At 51.7% G+C, this 27,030-nt stretch overlaps 3 protein-coding genes across 9 annotated transcripts; 1 reads left to right on the plus strand and 2 right to left on the minus strand.

Moving 5' to 3' along the window:
- Positions 1-1,949: 1,949 nt before the first annotated feature.
- FAM229A (family with sequence similarity 229 member A) lies at positions 1,950-10,176 on the minus strand. 3 transcript variants are annotated; one of them, XM_043505958.1, is made up of 3 exons: positions 9,100-10,176; positions 5,324-5,461; positions 1,950-2,737 (listed from the first exon to the last, which is right to left on the minus strand). In XM_043505958.1, the coding sequence occupies exons 2-3, from the start codon at positions 5,440-5,442 to the stop codon at positions 2,575-2,577; spliced, it is 282 nt and encodes a 93-aa protein (XP_043361893.1). In that variant the 5' UTR covers positions 5,443-5,461; positions 9,100-10,176; the 3' UTR covers positions 1,950-2,574. The 3 variants fall into 3 exon arrangements, with proteins under 3 accessions (XP_043361893.1, XP_038233490.1, XP_038233489.1); XM_038377562.2 differs by lacking the exon at positions 9,100-10,176 and adding an exon at positions 6,562-7,121; XM_038377561.2 differs by lacking the exon at positions 9,100-10,176 and having other exon boundaries at positions 5,324-7,121.
- Positions 7,184-10,807, plus strand: TSSK3 (testis specific serine kinase 3). Its single transcript, XM_038377564.2, is given in 3 exon segments — positions 7,184-7,278; positions 7,280-7,353; positions 10,146-10,807. Coding segments are annotated over 3 exon segments (831 nt in total).
- A 1,644-nt stretch (positions 10,808-12,451) lies between these two features.
- Positions 12,452-26,970, minus strand: BSDC1 (BSD domain containing 1). Of its 5 annotated transcripts, none has more exons than XM_038377558.2 (11): positions 26,832-26,970; positions 25,385-25,445; positions 23,666-23,782; positions 22,470-22,637; positions 21,812-21,866; positions 20,899-21,014; positions 19,781-19,849; positions 19,410-19,491; positions 18,051-18,611; positions 15,866-15,969; positions 12,452-14,757 (listed from the first exon to the last, which is right to left on the minus strand). In XM_038377558.2, the coding sequence occupies exons 1-11, from the start codon at positions 26,897-26,899 to the stop codon at positions 14,725-14,727; spliced, it is 1,434 nt and encodes a 477-aa protein (XP_038233486.1). In that variant the 5' UTR covers positions 26,900-26,970; the 3' UTR covers positions 12,452-14,724. The 5 variants fall into 5 exon arrangements, with proteins under 5 accessions (XP_038233486.1, XP_038233488.1, XP_038233487.1 ...); XM_038377560.1 differs by having other exon boundaries at positions 26,788-26,846; XM_038377559.1 differs by lacking the exon at positions 26,832-26,970 and adding an exon at positions 26,788-26,823 and having other exon boundaries at positions 25,385-25,469.
- Between the last annotated feature and the right edge of the window lie 60 nt (positions 26,971-27,030).

Raw genomic sequence — 27,030 nt, forward strand, 5'->3', positions numbered from 1 at the left:
GCAAAACAAAGGGGCTGCAGGCATGAGAAATCCTCTAGCTACCATCTGAGCTGAACAAGGACTGTACCAGGGAAAAGGATTGGGCCCAAACTAGGAAGGAGTCTAGTCTGTGAAAGAAGCTTATTGGAACATCTCTGAGGGTGAGGTTCCATCTGTGATCAGTTTCTTACTGTATTAGGCTTAGATTTATGTGTTTTTGTTTTATTTTGCTTGGTAATTTACTTTGTTCAGTCTGTTATTACTTGGAAACACTTAAATCCTACTTTTTATACTAAATAAACTCATTTTGCTTATTAACCCAGAGCAAGTAATTAATAGCTGGGGGAGCAAACAGCTGTGCATCTCTCTCTATCAGTGTTATAAAGGGTGGACAATCTATGAGTTTACCCTGTATAAGCTTTATACAGAGTAAAATGGATTTGGATCCCATTAGGAGCTGGGTATCTGGGTGCTGGAGACAGGAGCACTTCTTAAGCTGTTTTCAGTTAAGGCTACAGCTTTTGGGGGACGTGGTTCAGATCTAGCTCTGGGTTTTGCAGCAAGCGAGTATGTCTGGCTCACCAAGGCAGGGTACTGAAGTCCCAAACTGGCAGGGAAAACAGGTTCAGAGATAATCTCAGCACACCAGGTGGCAGTTCCAAGGGGGTTTCTGTGACCCAACCAGTCACACATACACAGAGCCAGCTGGGACTGTGGCCACTCATCCCTAGGAGAGCCCAGAACACACTGAACTCTCACAGCTGATTGGACTAACACACGAGGCTTAAAATAAAGTTTTATTGTGGCCAAGCACAGAAGATCAGTGTTCTTTCCAGGCTGGTAGGGCTGGGGGACATCCAGCGACCACCCACTTTCCAGCATCTCTGTGAAAGCAACGCAGAGCAAGTTCTGTTACCTGCTACAAATGCTCAGGAGCTGAGGTAGTAACTTCCTGCGCAGCTGGCTCAGGTGCACACAACCTGGAAAGGCAAGTGAGGCCAGAGAACGGAGGCAAGGGGCCTCCAAGAGTGGCCCAGTGGCAACTCTTAGCTGGAAAAGGCAAGGGCTGAGGGCAATGCCCATTGCAGGGGACCCTTTCTCAAGTCTGCAGGGATCCTGCAAGCTGCTGAGTGGAGGCAGCTGGATTTGCTCTGCTCTTTGTGCCCAACTGGTTGTTTCTACAAAATTAAATACAAGCTAAGATCATAGGGAAAAGAGCCCATGTTATCTGGGCCAGCACCTGGGCTGGCTCCAACCCTGGGTGTTTCACTAAGCCCAGCCTGGAGTGGAGGAATGGGATCCTCTCTGCTCCAGCCACTCACTGGTGCCCTTTAATCAACTCTTTGGAGTTACTCAAATGCATCAGGGCCAGAGCAGGGAGGGAGAATCCTGCTGGCTGTGGGAGAAGTGGCTGGGTCCCAGAGGGGCAAATCCGCTCTCCCCTTTGGCCTCAAACTTCCCAAGAATGGAGGCATGGCACAGCACCCAGCGTGCACCCTCTTGGCCAAGTCATGTGACTTTGGAGGCATGGGATCATGCCACCTTAAGGGAAAGGTGGCACTAGCACGTCCTGCCCAGGACAAGCTGGGCTGTGTGCCCCGGCTGCTACCCCGTCCTTACCCCCACTCTCACCTCCACCTATTACCAGCAGCCAGATCTGCCGGCTGTGGCCCACAAAAAAGCCTAAGAGAAGCAGTTTGCATAAGACATACATTAGCACCAGGGCCCCCTCTGCCTCGCTCTCCCGCCCTGGATACTGAAGCTAGTTTGGCAGTACCCCTGTGGGATGATTTGGGGAGGATCCCTACCCTGCACAGCTCACCGCGCAATCCAGCTACTATTTGACCTCTACACAATCCATGCTCCCTTCTCCAAAATCAACCCCAGCCCCACCCAATCACTCGTTCCTCACGCTAACCTCCTCCCCCATCCAGCCTCTTTCCCTCCCCTAAATGAACCCCCCCAAAAAGTGTCTCATCTCCGAATCAGGCCCTCCAACAAAAACCAAGTTAGCCTCCCTCCACCAATGGTAGGGGCTGGGTCAGACTCAAGAATGGAGGAGGCAGCTACTGCTGCCACCCAGCCAAACCTGGCATTGCAGCTGGAGGTGCAGGGCAGGACCTGGGAGGCAAGGAGCTGATGCACTCTGCTTGCCCCCGGGCTGCGGAGTCTCGTGCCAGGCAAGCCAGAGCATGTCAGCTGGATAGGGATGGGGAAAGCCGGACCCTGAGGCTAAGAGTTAAAGTAGGCAGGTCTCCCTTGCACCCCACCGCTGGTGCTGGGAGGGGAGACCACACACCCCAGGGGAGGGCAATACACTTAGGCAGAGCACTGACACCACTTCATTCAAGACCCTCTGCTGGACTGAGGGGTAATGCAGTGACCCCGTTCTGCAACCCAGCCCGAATGGCTTGTTTTGCTGTGACCCCTTTCCAAGTCAGGGGGCCCAGGCGATCCCATAGGAAGACTAGAGAACTCCTGCTCTCCGGGTGCAGTCCGGGAACGGTGCCCACAGAAACGTTCTAAGATGTCCTTTTATTAAAATGTGCGTCACTGTTTTGTGTGGCAGTGGCGTCCTTTGCGGTTCTCCAGCTATCAGGGTGTTTTGGTGACCAGCTCAGCGGCCTCAGCACTCGAGCCCAACTCAGGGAAACTGTTAGGTGGTCCGTGGCCTCCCGTTCCGCCCATGGCAATGTAAACGTCAATGGGAACGTTAGGCAGGGTCAGGCAGTGGCACCCGGGGCATCTTCTCAGCTGCCTGCACAATGAGAGAGAGGGGTTAGTCCAGCTTCCCAGGGAGCGCGGTTGCAAAGACACAGCATCCCAGGTGCACGGTCTAATAGTGGCATATTCACCTACCATGAGGGCTGCAGATCTCAAGAGCCCTAGGCCAGCTGCCCAGGGATCAGAACCCATCTGGCTTGTTGAACATACTCCACAAAAGGGTCCTTCAGTGCTCATCCTCCTCCAGCTTTATGCAGGGAGGGAAGATTTAGGGACACACATTTCGTGCCTCACCCCCTCTTCAGCTTCTCTGTCAGCTGCTAGCAGCCTGGAGCAGGAATTGAAGGCCACTCTGGAATTTTCTGCCTTAGGAATCTTTTGGCAGAAAAAGGACCAACCCCCACCCCCACCCCAACACTCCCCTTAATAAGGGCCCTGAATGCCGAAGTCAGTCCTAGATGGGACGTAGATCCTGCACAGAGACCATGTGCCTGAAAAGATAACGACCAAGGGGGTGCGGCCAAGCCCTGATGGTTGGCAATCAGTGAGAGAAGGCCGGTGCTAGGCAGTAACGAGAGCGCCTCTTCCAGGCGGTGATCTGAGCATGGTGAGGGCTCTCAGCTCAGAAATGCCCAACCTGGGCCATGTACTCAATATATAAAACAACTAGTAAGAGGCAAAATGCACAGTACAGCCACAGCTGTGCTAAGGGTCCAGGTGGAACTGCCTGTTTTCATAGAGATAGGATGCTAATTACAGTATTGGTTGTTGTCTGGTGATTAAAGACCTGGCCAGGAGAGACAAGGGTTCCATTCATGACCATTCTGTTAGGTTTATAGACTGAGCCGGGCAAAAAATTGCACAACTTTTTTTGGTGCTAAATGCCGCTCCTGTGACCCTGAACCATTTTGTGACTCCCTGTGAATTTCACCCCATTGCCTGGGTGGGAAGAAATCAAAACGAATTCAGACAAACCCAGTCGTTTTGTTTTGACGTTTTCTAATGAAATGCTTAAACTTTTCCGTTTGAACCCACTTTTCACTTCAAAATGTCCTGTAATTTTATTTCGAATGATCACAACTGGTAAAACAGGGTCAACATCAAAACAAAACATCTTGTTTGATCCCAAACTTTTTTTTTTACTTTATGGAATTACCGGCAAACCAGAAAATCAGTTCTGCACCCAGCTCTCCTTATAAATGGACCCTCTGGTCTACGTACCCCCCCTCACTAACCCAGCATCCCCTGCCCGATTTGTTCCCCGCTCTGCTCCTCACTCTAGCTGAACATCTTGAGCCTGCTCCTGCTTGCATCTCTCCGCTTGCTGCAGCCTATAGAGGCCAATGTATTGTTGCCCCGATTCCCCCAGACTCGGCAGTTACAGCAGGGAGTGGGTTTGATTTTGCCCTTGTCCGATCAGCTATAACAAGGGGAGAGTCAGGGCGAGAAATTGCATCAGAATAAAGTGTGGCAGAGCAAGCAAGCCTCGAGATACAAGGCTTGCGCCCCTAGGGAGAGCTAGAGGGTACAGCCCTGTTACAGCCCAGGGAGGTCAGGCTTGGAGTTAGTTACAGGGAGCTGCCTTGGCCTCAACAGATGCGAGTCTGACCCCCAGCCTTCGCTCTCTGATGGAAGGGAGGCAGCAAACTGGCTTCCTCATTTTGACTTTATTTAGGGTCCCTGCCTCAGCCCCATTGTACAGGATTCAGCCCACAGTTGTCTAAAGTCATCCCTGGGGCCAAATCAGATGGCAACAAACTCTTCCGACCAACAGGCTCCAAGTCTCGCTGCATGTTCCAAGCCAGGCCGTGCTGCAGCCCCAGAATGGTTTAGCCGGCAGACTGAGCCATCCTAACCACCACAGGGAGCAGCTGTTGCGGGAAGCATGTTTCCTTCCCTTTCCCTTGGGCACAGAGCGAAGAACTTGCTGTGACGCTGAACTAGGGCAGGATGACTACGGCAGCGGCTTTCATTGTCCCCCAAAGCCTGATTTGTTGAGCTCACAGGCCAGGGTGGGCCTGGTGAAGAGGGGGTGCAGTTCCACTGGCTCCTGAATGCAGCCCTGCAAGGCCGTAGCCCTCTGGGCTCATCCCTGGCCCTTCACAGAAGCCCAGCGTGTTTTGGGCAGAACATGTGGTGAGCCAGCCCTGGCAGTGATGCAGCGTGGCAAGAAGAGGCGGGGAGGACCTGGAGGAGGGGCAGAGATTAGTGAAAGGGGGAGAGAAGGGACCATGACCACTATTCACGCTGCCCTGTAAAACAGGCACAAAGGGGGAACTTGTGAAGATTAGAAGGGCCACACACCTATTTCTCGGGCTTGAAAGCTTCACTTTCCTGGGGGAATTTTCTGCTGTAGGACAAGGAAGGAGGGGGGCCAGACCATCCCAAAGTGGGACTGTTCATAGCAACATCTAAGCACAGCAGCTGCCATTACAGCATCAAGAGGAAGGTTTAGAAAGTACATCAGTTCTCATGCTTCAGAGCATAACATGATTACTAACTGGGGTCAGGAAGTAAGCTCTCCACTCCCCACTGTATAACTCTGGAGGATGTCTGCCTTCCTCCCAAGCACAGGGCACCAGCTGACTTATTTGCTGACAGCTGCTGCAGCTGCCCTTACCTTGCTGCAGTGTGCTCAGTGGCAACTGGCTCCTGGGTCTCTGGAGCAGCTGCCAAGCTGGGAGAATCTCCTGCCTCTATGGGAAATCTCCGAGCTTGTGGGGTCTCCTGGGAGCTCATGTCCTAGCCCCAGACCTGTCTGAGGAAAAGGAGGACCAAGGTCAGCACCTGCGTGACTGGGCCTGGTGAGCCCATGGTTTTAGGCCCACCCTCGCCCCAAGCTGCTGCACCCGTCTCTGGCCTAGGCTCACCTCTTGAAGGCTCAAGAGGGGTTCCCAGGAATAAACCTGGCAGCCTGCAGTGCCTAGTGCAAAGGGCAAGATGTGACAGGGGCCAGTGGGAGGCCCAGAGGCTGTTACATTGTGACACGGAAGGGCTGTTCTGACATCACAATGCAACCCGTGAGTGGCAGGGTACGACCTTCTCCCTTCTCATGGGCACAAGACTCGGGCCTTCTTACTTACAATTTATTATTTGGACTGCGGTGGCAGCTAGAAGCCCCAGTCCTGGACCGTGTGTGAGGTGCTGTACAAATACGGAACAAAAAGCTAGGCCCCGCCTCACCGAGCTTACAATCTAAGTATAACATGAGAAGTGACAGATGGGGGAGCACAAGGAAACCATGAGACAATACTGGTCAGCATGAGGGGCAGCAGCATCAGAGCAATAGACTGACCTAGTTCTCATCTAGGGCTAGTCTCGGGTCAAAGCACCACCATGCTGTGAAGGTGAACAGAGGAACTGCCTCTTCCCCAAAAGGCTCCAGGTCTCATGACAAGGAGGGCCCTTCCTTGACCGTGCCCAGATCAGAGATGTATTTGGGGTTGATCTTTGCCCCCTCCTAGAAGCTGATCCCCGTCAGGATACAACATGGGGTTTTGAGGGAGATCTGGGGTAGCCCCTCACCCTGGACTCTTACCCTGTTCTGTAAACAGAAACTAAACAAATAAAGGCATCCTGCCAATTTGTTTGACCAACCAGGTCCACCTGATCAGACTCAGATTGTGAGCTCTTTGAGACAGGGACTGTACTTGTTCCATGTCTGTGCAATGCCCAGGACAAAGGCTCCCTAGAGAAAGGAAGCAGTGTTGCCTATTAGCTAGAACACTGGACTGGGTCTCAGAAGGCCCGAGTTAAATTCTTGGATCTGCCTCTGGGTTGCTGGGTGACCTTGAACAAGTCACTTCCCTCTTTCTGCCTCAGTTTCCCCATCTGTAAAATGAGGTTAATTATACTGACCTTTGTAAAGCGCTTTGAGGTCTCTGGATGAAAAGTGCTAGATGAGAGCTAGGTAGTATTGTTAAGCACTATGCAATACAAACAGACATCCCAGCCCTTGTATTCATTTGAGGTGTGGTCTGGACCCTCCCTCTCCCACCCTCAAATTCACTTGGATCCAGCCTTGAAAACTTGGTCAGATCTGCACATTTAGTCATAATACAGCAGCAGGCTGGGGAATATTTGGGGTCTGTTCATTATGCCAAAGCCTGTGTAACATTATGCTATAGGAGCCCCTTACCCACGATCCCCACCAAGAGGTCTCTGGAGATTTATCCCATCACTGCACCTGGAGTGACTCAGTGCAAGGTTGTGGGCAGGTTAAGTAACTGCCCATTTGGGATACTTGCCCCCCCGATTGGTGCAAATCCAACCCCTTTGACCCATGCAACACAATGTTACATCATAATAGGGGCTGAAAGTTTTAAAATGTCCTGCCCCAGCTGCCCCCATCATCACGGGACTTTGTCTAGGCAGGAAAATGATCTAGTGTCCAGGGCTGCAACCCTTGCAGGCCCTGGTTAGGGAGAGAAGCAGAGCACAGAGATGTCATCTCCCAGCATCTACATGATGACCTGAGAGAATGACCAGTCCAAAATTCAGAGAGGAGATGGAGGAGTTTTTATTCTCCAATGGCTACCAGCTGGGCAAGACCATTGGGGAGGGGACGTACTCAAAGTGAAAGAGGCCTTCTCAAAAAGCACCAGCAGAAAGTGGCAGTTAAAATTATTGATAAGATGCGGGGCCCGGAAGGTAAGAGGCAGCTCTGGGAGAGGGTTCTGGGTTAGATGGTTGGGGAATATTCATAAATTCTAAGGCCAGAAGGGACCACTCTGATCATCCAGCGTGGCCGAGGAGTCATGGGGGATAATCCGCTGAACATGAGCTCCCAATGTGATGCTGCCGCCGAAAGAGCTGATATGATCCTGGGATGCATAAACAGGGGACTCTCATGTAAGAGTAGGGAAGTTATTTTACCTTTGTATTTAGCACTGGTGCAACCGCTGCTGGAATGCTGTGGCCAGGTCTGGCACCCACAGTTCCAGAAGGATGTTGATAAATCGGAGAGGGTTCAGAGAACAGCCACTGAGAACGATTAAATAATTAGAAAACCTGCCTAGTGATAAAACTAACTGGATTGAGCTCTTAGAGTCTAACAGAAAGAAGGTTAAGGGGTGACTTGATCACAGTCTATAAGTACCTATATGGGAAACAAAAAGAAAAGGAGTACTTGTGGCACCTTAGAGACTAACAAATTTATTAGAGCATAAGCTTTCGTGAGCTATGCATCCGATGAAGTGAGCTGTAGCTCACGAAAGCTTATGCTCTAATAAATTTGTTAGTCTCTAAGGTGCCACAAGTACTCCTTTTCTTTTTGTGAATACAGACTAACACGGCTGCTACTCTGAAACCTGTCATTTTTTAACAGAGTAATTAACCAATGGCACAATTTGCCAGGGTCTCCATCACTGATTATTTTTACATCAAGATTGGATGTTTTCTGAAAGATATGCTCTAGGAATTATTTTGAGGAAGTTCTCTGGCCTGTACCATACACGATATCAGACTAGATGATCACAATGGTCCCTTCTGGCCTTAGAATCCATGACCTTCTCTGGAACGCAGGCTAGAGAACTTCCCAGAATAATTCCGGTTTGAACTAGTCTTCTTGTAGTTTGCCCGGCATCAAGGTATCGGTGCACTTAACTGCACATCCTATCAAATATCTCCACTGCTTTGCTTAGGGCAGAGGTGGGCAAACTATGGCCCGGGGGCCACATCTGGCACTTCAGATGTTTTAATCCAGTCCTCGAGCTCCAGCCGGAGAGCGCATGCTATGACTCCATGCAGCTCCCAGAAGCAGCAGCAGCAGCAGCATGTCCCCCCTCCAGCTCCTACATGTAGAGGTAGCCAGGGGGCTTCACACACTGCCCCTGCCCCAAGTGCTGCCTCCACAGCTCCCATTGGGAGCCCAATGGGAGCTACAGGGGTGGCGCTTACGGATGGGGCAGCGTGCAGAGCTGCCTGGCCATGCCTCTGCCTAGGAGTCAGAGGGAGGACATGCTGCCGCTTCCAGAAGCTGCTTGAGGTAAGCGCCATCTGGAGCCTGCACCTGTCCCCCTCCTGTGCCCCAACCCCCCACCCCAGCCCTGATCCCCTTGATCCCAGCCTGGAACACCCTCCTGCACCCCTAACCCCTCATTACCAGCCCACATCCCCAGCCAGAGCCAGGACCCCCACACCCCAACCCCCTGCCCTAGCCCAGAGCTGCCTCCCACACCCTGAACTCATTTCTGGCCCCACCCCAGAGCTCTCACCCCCCCTCCCACACCCCAACCCCCAATTTTGTGAGCATTCATGGCTCACCACACAATTTCCATACCCAGATGTGGCCCTCGGGCCAAAAAGTTTGCCCACCTCGGCTTAGGGCCTCCTTTCCCCCTTATGCAGAAAAACCCTCTGGAGAGGGAAAAAAAACAAAAACAAAAAACAACTTACCAGAGAAGTACCATGAGAATCTTCTCGCATCATCTTCCACATTATCTCATCAATGGAGGAACGGCGACTTGCCACAAACTTTTCATTGGTAACCCACAACCCTAAACATACACATTTCAGGTTTCCTTACTGGATGCATTGAATTAAAATAAAGGTTTACTAGGAGGTGGGTTCCAAGGGGAAGCTGGTCTCTCCAGAACTCCTCCAAGGGAGTGGACTTTCCCTCTAATTCACGTGGAGGGTCTGCTACCAGTGTTTCACAGACTTCCCACTCTTCCCACCAACTGGTGGGTGGTGCAGTAGCTGAATGGATGCAAAGGGGGCCAGATTCACTTAGATAGCTCAATTTTCCTCGTAGAACACGTGTACAAGAATTCAGCCCAAATCCTCTTTCAGCCAGCTCACGCGGCTTGTAGGTTGGGGTAACCGCAGTGCCTTTCAGATCACTTCCTATAGCACATAATGGTGTTTACTTGGCCAGATCTGTGTCCTAGACTAAAGCCACAAATCAGATAAAAGATTCTAACAACTACATCTCCTTGCAAAGCAAAGTAAAACCATTGAAATGGGGCTCTCTCGGTGGAAAGCAGAAAGCTGCTAAGGGGGCGCAAATTCTACAGGTTTGTCGTTCATTAATCAGTTGAAAGATCTGCTCTAGTTCAGCTAGAAGAGAGGAGGCTGGATGCAGGAATCAGGTGTGAAATCAGTATGCAGGAGGTTGGTCGAAAGGATCAGAATGATGCCTTCTAGCCCTCAGATCCATGAAGCCAACTGAAAGTAAACAAGTTACAGAGCTGACCCTGTCATCACTTAACAACCAGCCAAGTTCCCAGGGTTTTGAATGGGAAAGCTCCTCCTTTCAGCCCCAGTTTGTGACGAACAGGGCCCCTGCCCCCCTTTACAACACAGCCTCCACTGAATGGCCTACAGTCCCAGGCACTGCAGAGATGCTGTATCCATGAAAAATGATACACACTCTTCTCAGTAGCTAGCGGCTCCCTTGAGATTACCCAGGCCTTGAATGAATCAGTCTTCTCTCTCTTCAGAATTTATCCAGAGATTCCTCCCTCGAGAGCTCCAGATCGTCAGACGCTTGGATCACAAGAACATCATCCGGGTGTACGAGATGCTGGAGTCTGCTGATGGGAAGATCTACTTGGTGATGGAGCTGGCAGAAGACGGGGACGTTTTTGACTGCGTTCTGCATGGAGGTCCTTTGCCTGAGAGCCGTGCCAAGGTGCTCTTCCGCCAGCTGGTAGACGCAATCCGCTACTGCCACAGTTGTGGCGTGGCGCACCGGGACCTAAAGTGTGAGAATGCCTTGCTGCAAGGCTTTAACTTGAAGCTGACGGACTTTGGATTTGCAAAGTTGCTCCCAAAGAATCGCAAGGAGCTGAGCCAGACATTCTGCGGCAGCACTGCCTACGCTGCACCAGAGGTGCTCCAGGGCGTGCCCCACGACAGTCGGAAAGGGGACATCTGGAGCATGGGCGTTATTCTCTATGTTATGCTGTGCGCTAGCCTCCCCTTTGACGACACAGACATCCCCAAGATGCTGTGCCACCAGCAGAAAGGGGTCTCCATTCCTGGGCACCTGGAGATCTCAGATGAATGCCAGGATCTCCTGAAAAGCCTCTTGGAACCAGACATGATCCTGAGACCTTCCATTGAAGAAGTTGGTTGGCACCCATGGCTGGCAAACTCCTGATAAAGACCATGTCACGGTCTCCCCAAATAAAGGGGACAGATTGCTTCCAAAATGCTTACATATATTTTAATGTTACGCTTTGTTTCCAGTCCATCCTTACATACACACCCCTACACCTCTCCTCCTCCCAGTGTCTTATGCAGAGGATGGCTGGTCTGCAGGGGAGGATTGGGGGGTTGTTCCATCTCACACCTTCATCAGGGATTTTACTCATTCAAACAAATGGAATGGTCTGAAGAAACCTAACAGTGTTTGTGCTGTTTCCTTTGTAGCTGGGCACCTTGCTAACGTGGGGAAACATGGGATAGTGTCTGGCCACCTTCCCAAGATCTCTCTTGTGATGGCACCTCCAGAGAACACCCCAACAGAGAGGAGAGAGTAAGCAGATAAGTTGGCTCCTCCATGCTGGGGGAGACATGTAAATTTAAATAGGGTCTTAGGAGCAACAAGAGGGAAATCAGTGGGGAAAAAAATTTGCTGATTGTAGTCATCTATATACAAATGAAAGGAGTAAGTGGAATCAACAGGAGGAACTGGAAGCTAAATTATCACTTAATTGCCATCCCAGAGATTTGGTGGGATAAGTATCGTGACTGGAATAATGGTATAGAGGGGTACAACTTGTTCCAAAAGAGCAGGCAGGAGAAAGGCAGTACTGCATTATATATCAGTATATACACACTTGTTCTGAGGTCCAGGAGGAGGTGAGAGGCAGACCAATTGAGAGTCTCTGGGTAAAGATAAAAAGGGTAAACAATAGGAATGTCACAGTAGTGGTCTACTATAGACCACCAAATCAGGAGGACGGGGTGGATAAGTCATTTCTAAAACAAGTCACAGAAATATCCAGAACACAAGACCTAGTAGTAACAGGAAACTAACTACCCAGACATCTGTTGGAAAAGTAACATGGCAAAACAAAATTTCCAGCAAGTTCTTGGATGTGGTTGGGCGGACCACACACTTTCAGAAAGTGGAGGAAGTAACCAAGAGGAGAGCCAATTTAGACTTGATTCTGACTGACAGGGAAGACTTGGTAGCAAATCTGATTAACAAACTCAGAGAACTGGTAGGTAAGGTCCCATGGGAAGAAAATCTAAGGAAAAAAGGAGTTCAGGGGAGCTGCAGTTTCTCAAGGAGACAATATTAAAGGCACAACTGCAACCTCTCTCGATGCGAAGGAAAGATAGGAAGAATAGTAAGAGGTCAATATGGCTCCCAAAGGAACTCTTTCATGACCTGAAAATCAAAAAGGAAACCTATACAAATTCGAAACAGACAAATTGCTAAGGAGGAGTCCAAAACAGTATCACAAGCACGTAGGGACAAATTCAGAAAGGCTAAGGCACAAAATGAATTACACCAAGCAAGGGACATAATAGGCAATGAGAAAAGAGGTTCTTTAAATACTTTAGGAGCAAGAGAAGGACGAAGGAAAGTATAGGTCATCTACTCACAATTAAAAACAACCTTGACAAATTGGAAAATTGCTCTGAATGGACTGTCCAGCCTGCCCCAAACTAGACTCAATGCCCAAAGCAGGGGCTGCCACTGGGCAGCAAACCACACCCAGACCCATTTCAGAAGGATGGCCACACATGGCCCTGTAGGTGGTGGAAATAAAGACAACCCAACGCAGGCAGCTGATTCTGTAGAATTCCTTTAATTTCTGTTAACTGCAAGTCTGTAAAAGGTTCAGGAGAAAGTTCTCATTACAAAACTAACAGCTGTTAGAATCTTTCTTTTGCCCCAGCTATAAAATGCTCCCAGGAGATGCAGTATAATTTAAAATAGAGAATATTGCACAAATAACCAAGAGGTTAATTAACTAATGAAAGAGTTACAAAGAGAAAGGCAAGCTCCGTGCTTTCTCCCAGCTTCAACCTTGGGACATGAGCTTCTAGCCAGGAACCATACCTTTAAATGGGACAGGAGTATATACAAGGGGGTCCTCGCTGGGTGCAGCACCAAGCGCAAACGACATGGTCTCAGATACTTCCAGAGAGCCATCAGTCTCCTTGCAAAGGGCCCAGCTATACTGGGGGACCTAGTTATAACAGGGATGTCTCCTGACTTGGCTCCATCTCAGTATAAAGGGAACCTAACTGCATTTTACCTGCATCGCTAGGACAGAGCTAGGCAGTAGCATGGCTCAGAGACCCTTTTGATCAATTCTACAATGAAAAGCTGGAGCCATGCTGTAGGTTGGTCCCCAGACCTGGTGGGCTTTGTGGCACAGACAGGCTCTCAGACAGGGATCTGGATGACACAGCCACCTTCGATACACCTACATCAGCTGCTGCTGCCACTAGAGAATCTCCCCATGGGAAAATTGACACTCCAAGACCCCAGAAGGCTAGTGCCGTCTAAAAATATAAGGAAACCCACAGCTCCAGTGAATTGGCCCTTAAAGAAGCAGAATGATCTAAAGAAACCATGGATAAAACCAATAGTTTTAAGGCCAGAGACAGTGGGGTTAGACACTGTCCCTTTAAGATAACTGTGTACTGGTGACATCCACTGGGGAACAGCATTTTGTGACAGATCAGAAGGACAAAGAGAAGGGAACACCCCCCATGGACAGAGATGACAGACCGAAAGGGGGTCTACTGCAGTCACCCGGGGTGGGAGAAAGAGTCAGAGCCTTGCAGGGGGCTCAGCTGAACAGAAGCAGAGATGATCTAGCAATGTTTGGAGTGCATGGGGGACAGGCAGGTCCTGCCAAGGAGGTGGATTTCAGGGGGGGATTCAAGCAGCAAAATCAATGGCTACAGTGACCAGTCCCTGTCACCAGGTAGCATCTGTTGTACAAGATACTTTTGCCTTCTGCTTTACATAGAACAGCAAAGAGTGGGGGACCTGCTGGCAAAGGCTAATGTTTAAGTGGTGGCCACTGTACCTACATTGGGTCGTTTAAGTGACCAAGCCGGGTGGTTGGTGCACACAGACGGGGCAGTTCTGTCCTGGGTCTGACCCAGGTCCACTGCCTACTCAGAAAAGGCCATTCAGGAGAAAGCTACAAGCATCAGGACATTGCCTGAGGAATTAAGGACAATTAAGTGCTCATCGCCCAGCAGAGAGAGGCAGAGCAGATAGCAAAGCGGGGGAGGGTGACATGACTCCCTTCAGAGGCAGGCTGTTGCTCCCGCAGCTGGGAGTTTGGGTTTTCAACTGAAAAGCTGCATCCCAAGGAAACAGAAGGAAGTGCCGGGATTTCTGTAGCAGCTTCTAAGACAACAGGCCAGGCTATGGTTCAGGAAGAGGCAGGGCGACATTTAGTTTCCTCTAGAGAAGCCTGGCTCTAGATCAAAGCCTCCAGCCAACTGCCTTTCCTCACAGTGGTAAGTGTAGCAATATGAAGGGCCTTCCAGTGCTGCACCTCCAGCCTCTGCTCAGTCCCACTTCGGGGGTCTCTCTCAGAGTTAGTCTGGCATGGAGTCTGAAGTAATGAGCGAACAGGAACAATTCGCACTGAGGAGCCTTCTAAACTGCTGTATTGTAGGTTATATTCACACACAAGTAGACAGTCAGCAAACTGACATCATGCCAATGCAGACCAGTCCTGCCAGGTGTTCTGCCCAGTTCGATCCCAGGGCCCCACCTGACCTGCCACCCACCCCAAGCCTCCATCTGGGCAGGCAGTTTCAACCCTGCAGGTCTCTAGGACCTAGTGAGAAGATGCACCCCACTCCCTAGCATCCCTATGCATATTAGTGTAACACCCGCTACCACCTCTTCCAGCATCTGAATGGGTCATGAGTTTGAGCTACCCCTAGGATTTAGCAGGGAAGAAACTCCTCCAGCCTGGAACCGAAAACCCCAGTACAGTTACACATGAAAGGAATAGTCGATCTGTGATTTAATTCACATTGGATGGTGGGAATGAGCCTGCGACACACACAGAGGAAGCAATCGCCTTATTCCCAGTCCTCCCACTCTTCATCTTCCAGCTGTAAACAGGAGAGAGACAATTATCAGTCGGTTTAGATAATACACGAGCCATCTGCGTCCGGGTGCTTTCGGTAGCACTGGACACTTGGAGCTTGTCTACACTGCCGCTTAAGTCATTATAACTTACGTCATTCAGGGGTGTGAAAAAGCCACCCCCCAGAGCGACACAAGTTACTGCCAACTAAGCACTGTCTACACCAGTGCTACGTTGGTGGGAGATGCTCTCCCGCCGACGTAGCTTCCGTCTCTTGCTGAGGTGGAGTCTTCATGCTGATGTGAGTGTGCTCTCCTGTCAGCAAAGGGTGTCTTCACCAGACGCGCTGCAGCTGCGCTGATGTAGCACGGTAACACAGACTAGCCCTTAGTGGCCAGATGAGGCAACCAAGTCAGTGCAAAGCCTGGCAGACACAGAACACTCCCCGATTGCTCCAGTTTCACTTTCTGGGAAACAAGTGTTCCTTACTCAGTAACTGTCCCAGTAGTGTTTAAAGCAGGGCTTTGGAGTAGAGCCCAGAGGTGGAGCGCCGAGCAGCTCCGGAGCAGTGGAGCTGCAGGTTTTTGCCTGGAGCTGGAGCGGGAGCAGAGCCGGAGCACAGCTCCAAAGCCCTGGTTAATCCCCTCCCTCTCTCTAGCTAGTCCCTGCATGACTTTTGTGGGCAAGAGCCCAGATCCACATCTGGCTCCCGCAAGGCTGTTCTATTGTGCCCTGGGTCCCCACTGCTGGAGAGCGAAGAATTCTGGTTATTCAGCTGTTAGCTGGCTGCCCAGCCCAGCTTCAATTTGTGAGGAGAGGCAAGGAAAGCAGCAAACCCCGTGTCTCTCTAAAGCCCATTGTGCTGCACTGCCTTGCTGTCTGCAGAGAGGATGGGGGTTGTTCTGAAACCCAGGGATTTCCCCTTAGTTCCGACATGCTGGATCACTCTGCACCCAGCTCCATGACAGAAGGAGATGGCGGCTGACCCCAAGCTGGAACCGCCCAACAGTGGTTGTGCTCATGCACAGGTGCAATGAGAAGCCACTGAAAACAACAATGCATGGTGGAATCCATCCTGGGAGGGACCTTCTGCCAAGTTAGCGCTGCCACGCGCAACTCGCAATGTCTCTTACCTCTCCGGACACCTCCACCTTCGAGAGCGCCAGCTGCACTTCTTCTTCTGTCATGTCCAAATCAAAGTCTTTCTCCCAGTCCTCGCTGATATCGGTGCTGGAGCCTGAAATCACAGGACACTGAGGTTAAGCCCTCTAGAAGGCAACGAGCAAATGGGAACGTGAAAGGCTTTGGTGGGACCTGATGATACATTGTGTTTCTCAAATATTTTACATCAGGGTCCCTGCTCTTTAGAGTGAAGATTTCATCAGCCCAAGATCACCCCACTTGGCTCCTGCCAGCTCACTGCCCCAGCTTTGACACTCAAGATTTGGGATTAGCGAAAAGGCCCCTCCCCTCCTCTGGCCTCGCTATTCCCCAGCGAGCTGTTAGTAAGGACAAAGCAGGGTCCCCAAAGCAGCTCATCCCAGACTCCACTAAACAGACTAGGTCTCCTGGCTCAGGTGTTCTGAGAGCTGAAGACTTGGCTCATGCCACAAGGCATGTGCAAAGTAACAGAATCCAACTCAACCTCGCCACAGTATCAGCAAGATTGAGGTATGCCAAGGCACCTACCTCCAGGCTTGACTAATAGCTAACCATCAGGGACCTGAGATAAAAGAGCACGACCAAGTCTTTGCAAACTTCCAGATGATACCGACAGTGCCCAGGGTCTCCAGGTGGAGCCTCTTCAAAGCACGTGCATGCCGAGGACACACTCCACAAGCATTTGTGTACATGGATTTCTGATCCATCAGTGAGATGCCAACAAGGAGGTTACGAGGCAGACAAGAAGCTAGATGAGCAGGATGGGGAAATCTGCCATGCCCTCCTGCAATGTGTCCTGAGCTCACTACTGGCAGGTGGAGGAGGGTAGGGAGTAGGTCTGGGCTGAACTGGACCCGGACTTCCACTGTGTCCGGAGTCACTTCTGTTTGCGGGAGGCGAGAGCAAAGGGGAGCTCTGCCCAGGCCCACTCCCAGACAAGAGCCAAGCTTTAGTCACAGAGCAAATGCAGCAGGTAAAAGGGGACAAGAGCTACACAGGCATTCGGTGTTACCATGACCCAGCTAACACCCCCTCTCCCCCATGCACTCTGGGCCGAGAGGAGTGCTCCCAGTTGACCAGAGGCCAGGTTACTGATGGGGCCTCTCAGGAAGGAAGAATTTCACATCCGCAAGTACCTGCCACCATCCTGGCATTCTGTAGCCCCAGGGGAGGCCAGGAGGGGAAGAGGGTGCCCTATTGTGTCCTGTTGGGAAACTCAGATTTCTTCTTCTAATTGGACTCCCTTCCACCAGTATAAATTCACATCTAACATACTAAGCCTCCTTCCCAGGTCCTGCTGCCTGGCACTCAGAGGTATTTCTAGTGGCACCAGTACCTTTAGGGCCAGGCCAACACAGTCAGGAAACATGCAGCTCACGTCAGGGTGGTGTTCGTACCCCATGCCTACGTCTGACTTGTTGCCAAGACTCTTCCCTTTCTCCCCAAGGTTAAGAGTTTGATGGTGGAATCTCACCATCACTAACTGTTGACGCCCCCGACCCTGCACTCTGGCTTTTTAGAGATGATGAAGCCACAGCTACACCACGATCCCAGGCCACCTGACCACAGATTGTCAATAACTGAGTTGCAAAGTTTGACGCCCCCAGTGGCAAAATTGTGCATTACTGATTCTAAACGAGAAGCGAGGCAATCCAGCTCGCCACCATTCATCACACTGAAGGGTCAGATCCAGCACACCCTTCTCCCTCCTGGAGCTCCCTGCAGTCCCTACAAAGTCAGAGAATCCATATTCACTCCTCGGTATGCCTTGGGCAGCGAGCTGGGAAATGTTTGTTCAGGACTGACGCAGAAATCATTTACTTGGCTGCTCTAGAACTTGCACCACTACAGGATCTGCCTGTGTGGGCATACATGGGTAGACGGGCATAGCTCGGGGGTTGGCAATGTCAGCAACACACAGAACGTGAATAATCAAAGGCTCCCAACGTGGGATCGTCAGACAGCTCACCAGTTCAGCGCACTCTCCAGCTCACAGGCTGTTCACCCACGAGTCACAGTTCAAGGCTCATTTCGGCTGAACCCAGGACACAGAGCAATAAAGTGTGTCCGTTATAAATCAGGCACCGTTCCCCTGAGAGCTTCGTTCCCTAGGGCAGGGTCCCCGATGATGGCTCAGCGCTGACAGCAGTTACCCACCTTTCTTCCCATTGTTGGAGGGAGTGGATTTCCCGCTGTCTGAGTTCAGCTCAAAGACTCGTAAATCTGTCAGCCCATCCTCTTTCAGAGTCTCTATCTGGCCTGTTGGCTTGCTCTCTGCCTGTTCCTTGAGCCCCACAGACCCCAGTTGCTCTGAAGATACGGCCAGCTCCTGAGTGGTTGTAGGAGGATGTGCAGACTCTGCTGGTTTTGGCTGGGAGCCCTGCTCTTCAGAAGTAGCTTCCAGTAACCTTTGGGAGAGGTCCCTGGCCCCAGGCAGCTGTGCTCCAGTCTGTAACTGTGCATCAGGCACAGAGGCAGGGTTTGCAATCTGAGTCACAAGAGAGACACTCTCGCTGCTCTCAGACGGGGTCACCTGGGCCGGGGCTGGGACTGCAGCAAGACCAGACCAGCTTTCCTCTGCTGGCTCCTTTATACTGGGGATGGGACTTCCCTCCAGGGTCAGGGGAGCAGCTGCTGCAGGGACAGATGATGTTTGCTTTCCCTCTTCTGGAGATTTCAAATTCACACAAGGTAGGGGCGACATCCCCAAAAATTCCTCTGTGAGGGGAGAACGGAAAAGGATTTCAGCACCTCTGTATGAAGCACAAATAGGCAGAGAACAACTGCTGAAAGGGGCACCTCCCTTCCCAACCACGGGCATCAGAGCCTCCAGCCACTGCTGGGAGCAGCATCAGCACCACAGTCTGCTCGTTCCCCCTGCCCATTCTGGGAATAGGCCTCGCTAAGCCTCCCTGCCAGATATTTCCTGCCAGTGGGTGCTCTGGTCCAGGCAGCACCCCAGAGCTGCAGGCCCGACTTGGAGCTAATGCACACAGGAGATAGTCCTCAATGCCTAGCTCCATCCCAAAACTTTCAGTGTGGCCCTGGGCATGTCACTTCATCTCTCTGTGCCTTGGTTTCCCTAACTGTAACATGGGGATGATCCCACAGGGGACCTGAGAGGATCAAACCATCCAGGTTTGGGAAGCACTCTGAAACTGCTGTGGCAGGAGTCAGTCCTATAAAGTAGGCAGCCCCAGCATTTTAACCAGCCTTCCCTCCAAACCTGTTCAGAGCAGGTCTAGACAGCACAGTGGTGCCGGGAACATTCACCTCGCCCGTGCTAGGGCTCCCACTGGCATTAGCATGGTACAGCCGATAGCGACAGTGAGCTATTTTGGGCCACAAAGCCGAATACAGACACAGCCCATGGCGGGGCGGGGGAGGGTGTTGCAGCTGGATTGGGGAACTGGTTTCATGACAATTAGCAGGAACCATTCTACAGCACCCTTTCTCTTCCCAGATCCACCATGGGTGTCAGAAGCTCTCTCTTGGCTTCCCGGCAATCTGACTTACCCTCTTCCTCTTCCCAGCCTGGCTCCTCGTGATGCACGCTCTGCTCCGCCCTCTGCTTCAGAGCTTCCCTCCGAACCTCCTCCTGTGGGGAATTCGCAGCTGCAGTCAAGAGCTGTGCCCACACCATCTTCTCCCAGATCCCGGCCCTGGTATGCAGAGCTCCAACCCCTGCAAGTTCCCTACAGCATTGTCACTAATGGCAGGGAGTTGGGGAAGGGAGCCCACTTCTCTACTGCTGTTCAGGGGGTAGCAACTCTCCCTCTGATTGGAGGGTGCATGTTGAGTAACAGCCCCTTTGCACAGCTCCTCACCACACTGCACCCTCCACTTTAGCTTCCTTGCAGGGGAGACCTCCCTCCCCCGGAACGCACCTGCTCCAGGTGATGGACTTTATAGAAGTAGCGCTGCCAGAATTCGGAATGGGAGACAGCCACTGGGACCTGGGACCATTGGAAGGAACGAAGAGAGGGAAGAATTCAGTAAGGAGAGCCTGGGGACGTTGCAGTCTCTGACCTCACTCCCACTGGGGTTCCTCTGCCTTCTCGCTGCAAACCCTTTATCCTTCTGGCAGAGAACAACTCCATGGAGCTCCCACTGGAACCCACTGACTGATAAAGCCAACACAGTAAAGGGATCACGAGTGAGCAACCCTTCCACCTATGACAGGCCACCTGCACCACCTCAATGCTCCCAGCCCTGCAGACCTGGGGAGAGAACAGCAGGGAAACCCAGGTCTCCCAGCCTAGGCCACTGCTCCCACCCACAGGTCCTTGCTCTGCGTATCCCAATCCCATCTTCCTGAATAAGACAATACTCAAAATCTCTTATTTTAGATCACCGGGCACCACTCTAGGTCACTTCAGGCAAGGGCTCCCAATCTTACCAACATCAGCAACTGCTTGCTCTCCCTGGGCTGACCATCACTCCGTTCAGAGGTGGGGCGGCTTAACCAGTTTACAGAGAATAGAACCCAGGCATCCAGACTCGCAATTGCCTGCCCTAACCACTAGACAGCACCGATTTCCCTCTGCTCATTCAACCTCCCTATGACTTGGCCACAGTGCCCATACGCCCCTGGCTCCAACCACTCCTGGGACAGACTGTGCCCTACGTAAGCAACCTGCATTTTCAGAATACAGATGACTTGCTGTCAAACATCTGCTGGAGACTCATTACATAAGGATTCACCAAGATGCTTAGACAGACAGAGGCCAGACAGCTCCAGAGAAGCATATGACAACTGGCTCCGGATCTGCGATACTGAATCCACAGGTAGAGAAGAAGAGCCCAATGAGCTACTTGGCAGCAAAGTTGCACAGGCCATCCAGCTTGGCTAAAGCATGCTGCCATTCCCCTCCATCCCACGCCCTGGAGCCCAAGGAGTACAGTTTCCTACTCATATCTCTTCTGACTCCCACACACTGGAGGCTTCAGGCAGGTCTGAGCCTGCCCAACCATGAGAGAGTGCAGGAGCCAGGCTGCACCTCACCATCTTGGTGTAGAGAGCCCGGATGGAGGGGCTGGTCACCAGCAGTTCCGAGATCTCCCCTTTCTTCTCGTCTAGGTTAAACTTCGAGAGCCAGGACTCAAAGAGCTCAATGGGGCCTGCACGGGGGAAGCAGAGAGAGGTCCTTGGAACAAATGAGACAGGGACAGAAACACAGGGAGTTAAGGGGGAAACATGCTATCTGGTTTGATCAGGTGCCACTGGAGTGAAGGGATCAGGCTAAGACAGCAAGGGGCAACACAGAGGCAACAACCTGACTCCTAAGGAAGGGAGCAGGAAGCACACTTCACTGGCTAAGCAGCCTGAGGTGCATACTCATGGAGAAACACAGATGGGATCCACAACCAGCCCCCGCCCACAAGCGGTAGGGTCACAATGAGGAAGCAGGGGACTGAGAGGAGCTAGAAGTGTCCTTGAGAATATCCCTTTAAAACTGCACATTGGGTAGGTGTGTGTGTGTGTAGGGGGGAGGGGTTGCATCCATGCCCACCCACTCCCCACCCCATCTCAGACACACCACTTGCTCTGCCTTGCCCTTCCCATGTGTCTCTACTGGAACTGAGGGTCAGCATTCACTCTTTGGCACACTGCCAGCTGCTGGATTCCCAGCTCCGAAATCCCAGAACAGGTTAATCAGGCAGCAGCTTTGCAGGTTCCCACATAGCACAGGGCATGGAGCCTCAGCCACACCTGGGCAGGGTCAACTCATAGGCTGCGAAGTTAACTCAGTTGCCATTGCCTCTTTGCCAACAAGCAGCCCACGAAACCAGCTGTGGTGGTGGTCGGTCACGAGGGCACTCGTCTACTGGGAACCTAAGCCTGAGACCCACCAACCACCACCGCACACGCGAATACCTCAACGTCTCCCCCTCCAGTCCATCTCATCTCATCTTACCATCCGGTTCGTTGCAGTAGGTCGCTGGGTCTGACTGCAGGGTGTAGAGACGAGCCTGCAAGAGACAACACACACGGGAAGGGACAGCCATTAGCATGAGGGGCAGCAGCTGAGCCCAGTGATGAAAGGAGTCTGTCACATACATCCCTGGTGGGAGCTAAGGCGTTTTCCACCTAGCAGGTAGCGTGGGGCATTTGGCACCTAAGTCCCCTCTAAGCTGCACGGCTGAGCAGCAGCCTATTAAGCACCGCGCAGGCGCTCAGGTTGCAGCTCCACAGCCCCGGAGCTGCCATGGCGGGGAGTGGCACCTCTCCCCCACAGCCCAGGTGCTGCTGTGGGGGCAGAGAGCTGGGGGGGGGGGGGAAGGGGGTGAGGCACCTCTCTTCCTGTTGTAGCCCTGGGGCAGCCTGCACCCCAAACCCTTCATTCCCAGACCCCGCACCCCCAGCCAGAGCTCTCACCCCCCTACCCTCTGCCCCAGCCCTGAGCTCCCTCCCATACTCCAAACCCCCTCAACCCCATCACAGCCACATGAATTTTGTTATATGCACCAATATGGAGGGGACATGTCACACATCATCTCCATATTGGTGCACATAGCAAAATTCATTCCGCACACGCAGGGGAAAAATCAGAGGGAACACTGCTCGGCACATACCTTGGTGCTGTCGTACGGTTCTGTAGTACCAGAGGGTGTTGCCATCAGCGTTATAACATCGCAGTCGATGGTCTTATCTGGCGAAGGAGCAAACGTGTCTGAGATGACGCCCAGGAAGTCAGCGAGTCCTTTCTTCACCTTCTCAGTCGTTCCTGAGGAGCCTTCCGTCTTCACAAAGAGAAAGACAAGGGAATGATCTAAACAATAGTGCCTGAAACAGAGACAGTCCCATGTGGTCTTTTCCAGTGTCAGTGTCCCTTTAAAGAGAGACAATTCTCCTCTCCTTAAAGGGTGGTAGTGGGGGATTGTGCAGTCCAGGCTGGCCTAAGATGAGCAGGGGGAGGGGATGGGTGGTTAGGCGGGGTGATGGCAACAGATAGGCAGGGAACAAGCCTGGGCTGTGGGATGGGATGGGGGGCAGGTAAGAGTGGCTGGTTTGGGGAGAGGACAGGGAGCTGTGTTGTCATGGTAACATGACAGCTGTGCAGGGCAAAGGTCTCCTTTGGGTCTGGGAAAGGGGAACCCATCTCCAGGCTTATCCTGACACCTAGGCAGAACATTCTGTGTCTCACCTGGTGGCACAGGTAGGCAGAGGGTGAAGCTGATTCCAAGCCTCACAACAGCAAAGAGAATGGGGAACCAAAGAGGGCAGGAGAGAAATTAGTTCCACCCAGTCTCCAAGCAGGAAACGCAGATCCAACTAGGTATCCTACCTTCCTCCCGCCCCTAATCACACAGTCCCATTTTCAGCTAAGAGCTTCCCCAGCCCCAAGCAAATGGAAATTAGCTGCAGGATTCCCTTTGCAACATCTGTCACTGCTGTGCAGAAACCTGGCCTGTGGCTCCAAAAGGCCGCCCGCCCTGAGAGTCAAAAACGGAAAGGAAAAAGCTGGCCCTTTAGGGAGCCACAGCATGCACCTGCCCCTGTCCCATCTTGACAACTGTCAATGGGGCATTGACATCAAACAGTCCTGGCAGCCATAACAAGGGAATCACTTAGGGTCATCATTGACACTTTGCATTAGGGAAGGGAGTTCAAATTCAAAGTCCAAGAGCAATGTGACTTCAGGTCATGCTATAAAGGCATCATTTCCTGAAAGGATTAGTCTGTGTACTGCCAGAATCCTCTTTGACAGCCAGCTCTACTCTCTAATGAGAGCAGGAGGCAGAATCGTGGCTTGCCTGCTGTTACTTACAACCAGCTTCTCCTTGACCACACTGGCCGTGGCAGCAATAGTGCATGCTGTATCATGCTGCACCACCTGGGTGAACTCAGTCAGGTCCCGCTTCATGAACTCCAATGCTTCCGTGGACTACAAGACAGAGGGACATAGAGCATATCAACCCCAGATCCTCACACAAGTCCATCTTCACCCTAGGAATATTTGAGACATCACAAACCCTGGAGCAACAGAGGCCTCTAACCCGAGGGACTATTCTGTATGTGGAGATGACAGGGCTCTCGCAGGTGAGGCCCTACCAATGCCATAGAAATGATCATGTTTACAACACATCTGAGAAACAGAACTATGCCCAAACCACGTTACAGCATGTTCCTTCCTTACCAGTGAAGATAGGAAAAAAAAAAAAAAAAATCACATTTTAACCCTGGCAGACAATTAGGCTAAAACCTGGCTCCTTAGTTGTCATGGACACGCCAGCGCATATTCTAACAGCAGTGCTGTAATCACGTTTTCAGACTGTTTAGAGGTGATCGATGCGATAGTGCTTACAGGGCCTTAATAAAAGCTGTCGCTAGTGCACAGATCTACCGGGATAACTTTAGACATAGCAAAGCGATCTGATTTGATTTTTTTTTTTTTTTTAAACCACACGCTTTCTTGGCTCCTTTATTATTGTTTCAATAGCCTTTGAATGAAAGTTGCAAATATATGGATGAATCACATGTTGCCTAGTTTTAATCATAGTGTAGCTGAACTTCTCAGTCTCATGCCTTTGCGAGTTGCTGTGGGGGGGGCAGTATGCTCTGGGCATTCTTCTCCCCACTGCCTCCAGTACAAGAGGCCTTTCCAAAGTGCAGATCTTTAACTACTATCTAGTTCAAGCTTTCAAGTGACTTTTCACAGCTCACATCTGAGGACACGGTTTCTGTTTGGATAAGACTAAGTTAAGACTTTCCAGTAAACAGATTTTCCCCAAGAGTAGATGGTAACATAGAAGTAATGAACTGAACCATTATTAGAGTAACATTTTACATTAACACAGGGCTCTCCAGGCCAAAGGATCCCAAAGCCTCTCATAACATAAACACAGCCAGCTCTGGGGGGAACTGCAGCAACCAACTAGTACAGGGCATCTCACACGACATTGTTAAGAAGGGAAATTTTGGCTAAGGTCCTTGTCCAATGGCTCCTTTTAGGTTAAGTGCAACTAGATAATGCACAACTTTGCAGAGCAGCTACGCTTTCTGCTATCAGGGGCTCAACCAACATTTCACAGCTTACTGTATACTAATCATAAGTGACGAAATAAAGTTCTGCACTGCAATACGGCTGCCTTACCCCAGAACTGCATAGTTGCTTAAGAGCATTTTTAGAAGGCAACAGAGAACATGTAGGCAGATTGAAGATGATAAAACCCACATCATGGCTAATGCCCAGCGTATGTCAAACACCAGGCTACAATTCAGCAGGAGAAAAAGACATTTACAGAGTGACTGAGTCCCATAGGTTACTTTAAAAAACAATCAGGAAGAATTTCCATAGGGAAGAGGATTACACAGCAAAACAGAAAACACCCTACGAGAAGCTCCTTACTGGGCCTTGTTTGCTCAGGTTACAGAAGAACCCACAAGAAGAGTGAGAAATCCAAATAAACTATTGTGTTTTTCTATGGGAAGATACAAGCTCTCCTCAAGCAATAGCTTGTCCTGTTCCATACAAGCAACCTCCTACCTTCTCTTTGACAGTCTGGTAGCTTTGCTGCAACCAGCTTCTCCACCAGCCTCCATCTTCCCTGTTACAGGACAAACATATGAAGCTGAAATTGTGAATTTCACATTATAAATTCACACCAAGGAGTCCATTAAAACATACATACATACCCCAAAAAGAAAAGGAGTACTTGTGGCACCTTAGAGACTAACAAATTTATTTGAGCATAAGCTTTCGTGAGCTACAACTCGCTTCATTGGCATCCGATGAAGCGAACTGTAGCTCACGAAAGCTTATGCTCAAATAAATTTGTTAGTCTCTAAGGTGCCACAAGTACTCCTTTTCTTTTTGCGAATACAGACTAACACAGCTGCTACTCTGATACATACCACAGCATGTGTAAGAGTTACAGCCACTGCTTTGCTGTGTTCAAACCCTTTGGGCCTTCAAAGAACCTATCCCTCCCACCCAGCAATTCTCCTTTCAAAGGTTTAAGATCCAAAAGGGTTGCAATTAAATGCAAACCATCCCTGCAGCATTTCCAGCCCACACGTTGCACCCCAGGCTGTGGCACGAGACCCACAGTATGAACCAAGCCATCTCCGCAGGACTTGCAGAGTAAACCCAACCCAAATAGGAAGCAGGGAAATTAGAGGGGTCAGTCCCCCTTAGTTTAATCATCTCAGGGAGAGTCAGTAACAGTGAGGAAGGCAGGCCTGGTTGGTTTTTAAACTGGTTGGATTTTAACCAGACCATGTTTCTAAGCCTCTCCTGTTCCCACCCCATCCCTGCCCCCCACCCCACCCAGCCAGCTCCCTTCCCACCCACCCGCCTCTGCCCCCCACCCCACCCAGCCAGCTCCCTTCCCATCCACCCCCCCTGCCCCCACCCCACCCAGCCAGCTCCCTTCCCACCCACCCCACCCAGCCAGCTCCCTTCCCACCCATCCCCCCGCCCCACCCCACCCAGCCAGCTCCCTTCCCACCCAGCCCCTCTGCCCCCCACCCCACCCAGCCAGCTCCCTTCCCACCCAGCCCCCTCTGCCCCCCACCCCACCCAGCCAGCTCCCTTCCCACCCAGCCCCCTCTGCCCCCACCCCACCCAGCCAGCTCCCTTCCCACCCAGCCCCCTCTGCCCCCCACCCCACCCAGCCAGCTCCCTTCCCACCCAGCCCCCCTGCCCCCCACCCCACCCAGCCAGCTCCCTTCCCACCCAGCCCCCCTGCCCCCACCCCACCCAGCCAGCTCCCTTCCCACCAACCTCACACAACCAGACTCCTTCCTACCCTCCTCTACTCCCTTCCCGGCACAGACCAATCCCTTCCCACCCCCCTCTGCCCCCCACCCCTCCCGCACGAGGGCGCCCCCCTCAGATCCCTTCCCCCACCGCCAAGGCACCGCCCCCCAGCTCTGCATTACTCTCACCCTTCCGCCATTTTGGACGCCTGACGTCACCAGTATTTACTGACCTTTGACGCCAGAAGCCCCGCCTCCTGGGCGGGCTATTTTTAGCCACCGCCCAGCGGGGGCGGGTCATGCGGGGGCTGCAACGCAGCGGGAACGTCACGCCCTACGTCACGCGGGGGCTCGGCCCGGAACGGCTACGGTGGCTGCGGAGGGTCGAGAGAGCTCGAGCGGCGGCCGGGCAGCTCCGCACGCGCGCTCAAT

Source organism: Dermochelys coriacea, chromosome 19 (assembly GCF_009764565.3).
Source record: "Dermochelys coriacea isolate rDerCor1 chromosome 19, rDerCor1.pri.v4, whole genome shotgun sequence".
NCBI classification, from domain to species: Eukaryota; Metazoa; Chordata; order Testudines; family Dermochelyidae; genus Dermochelys; species Dermochelys coriacea.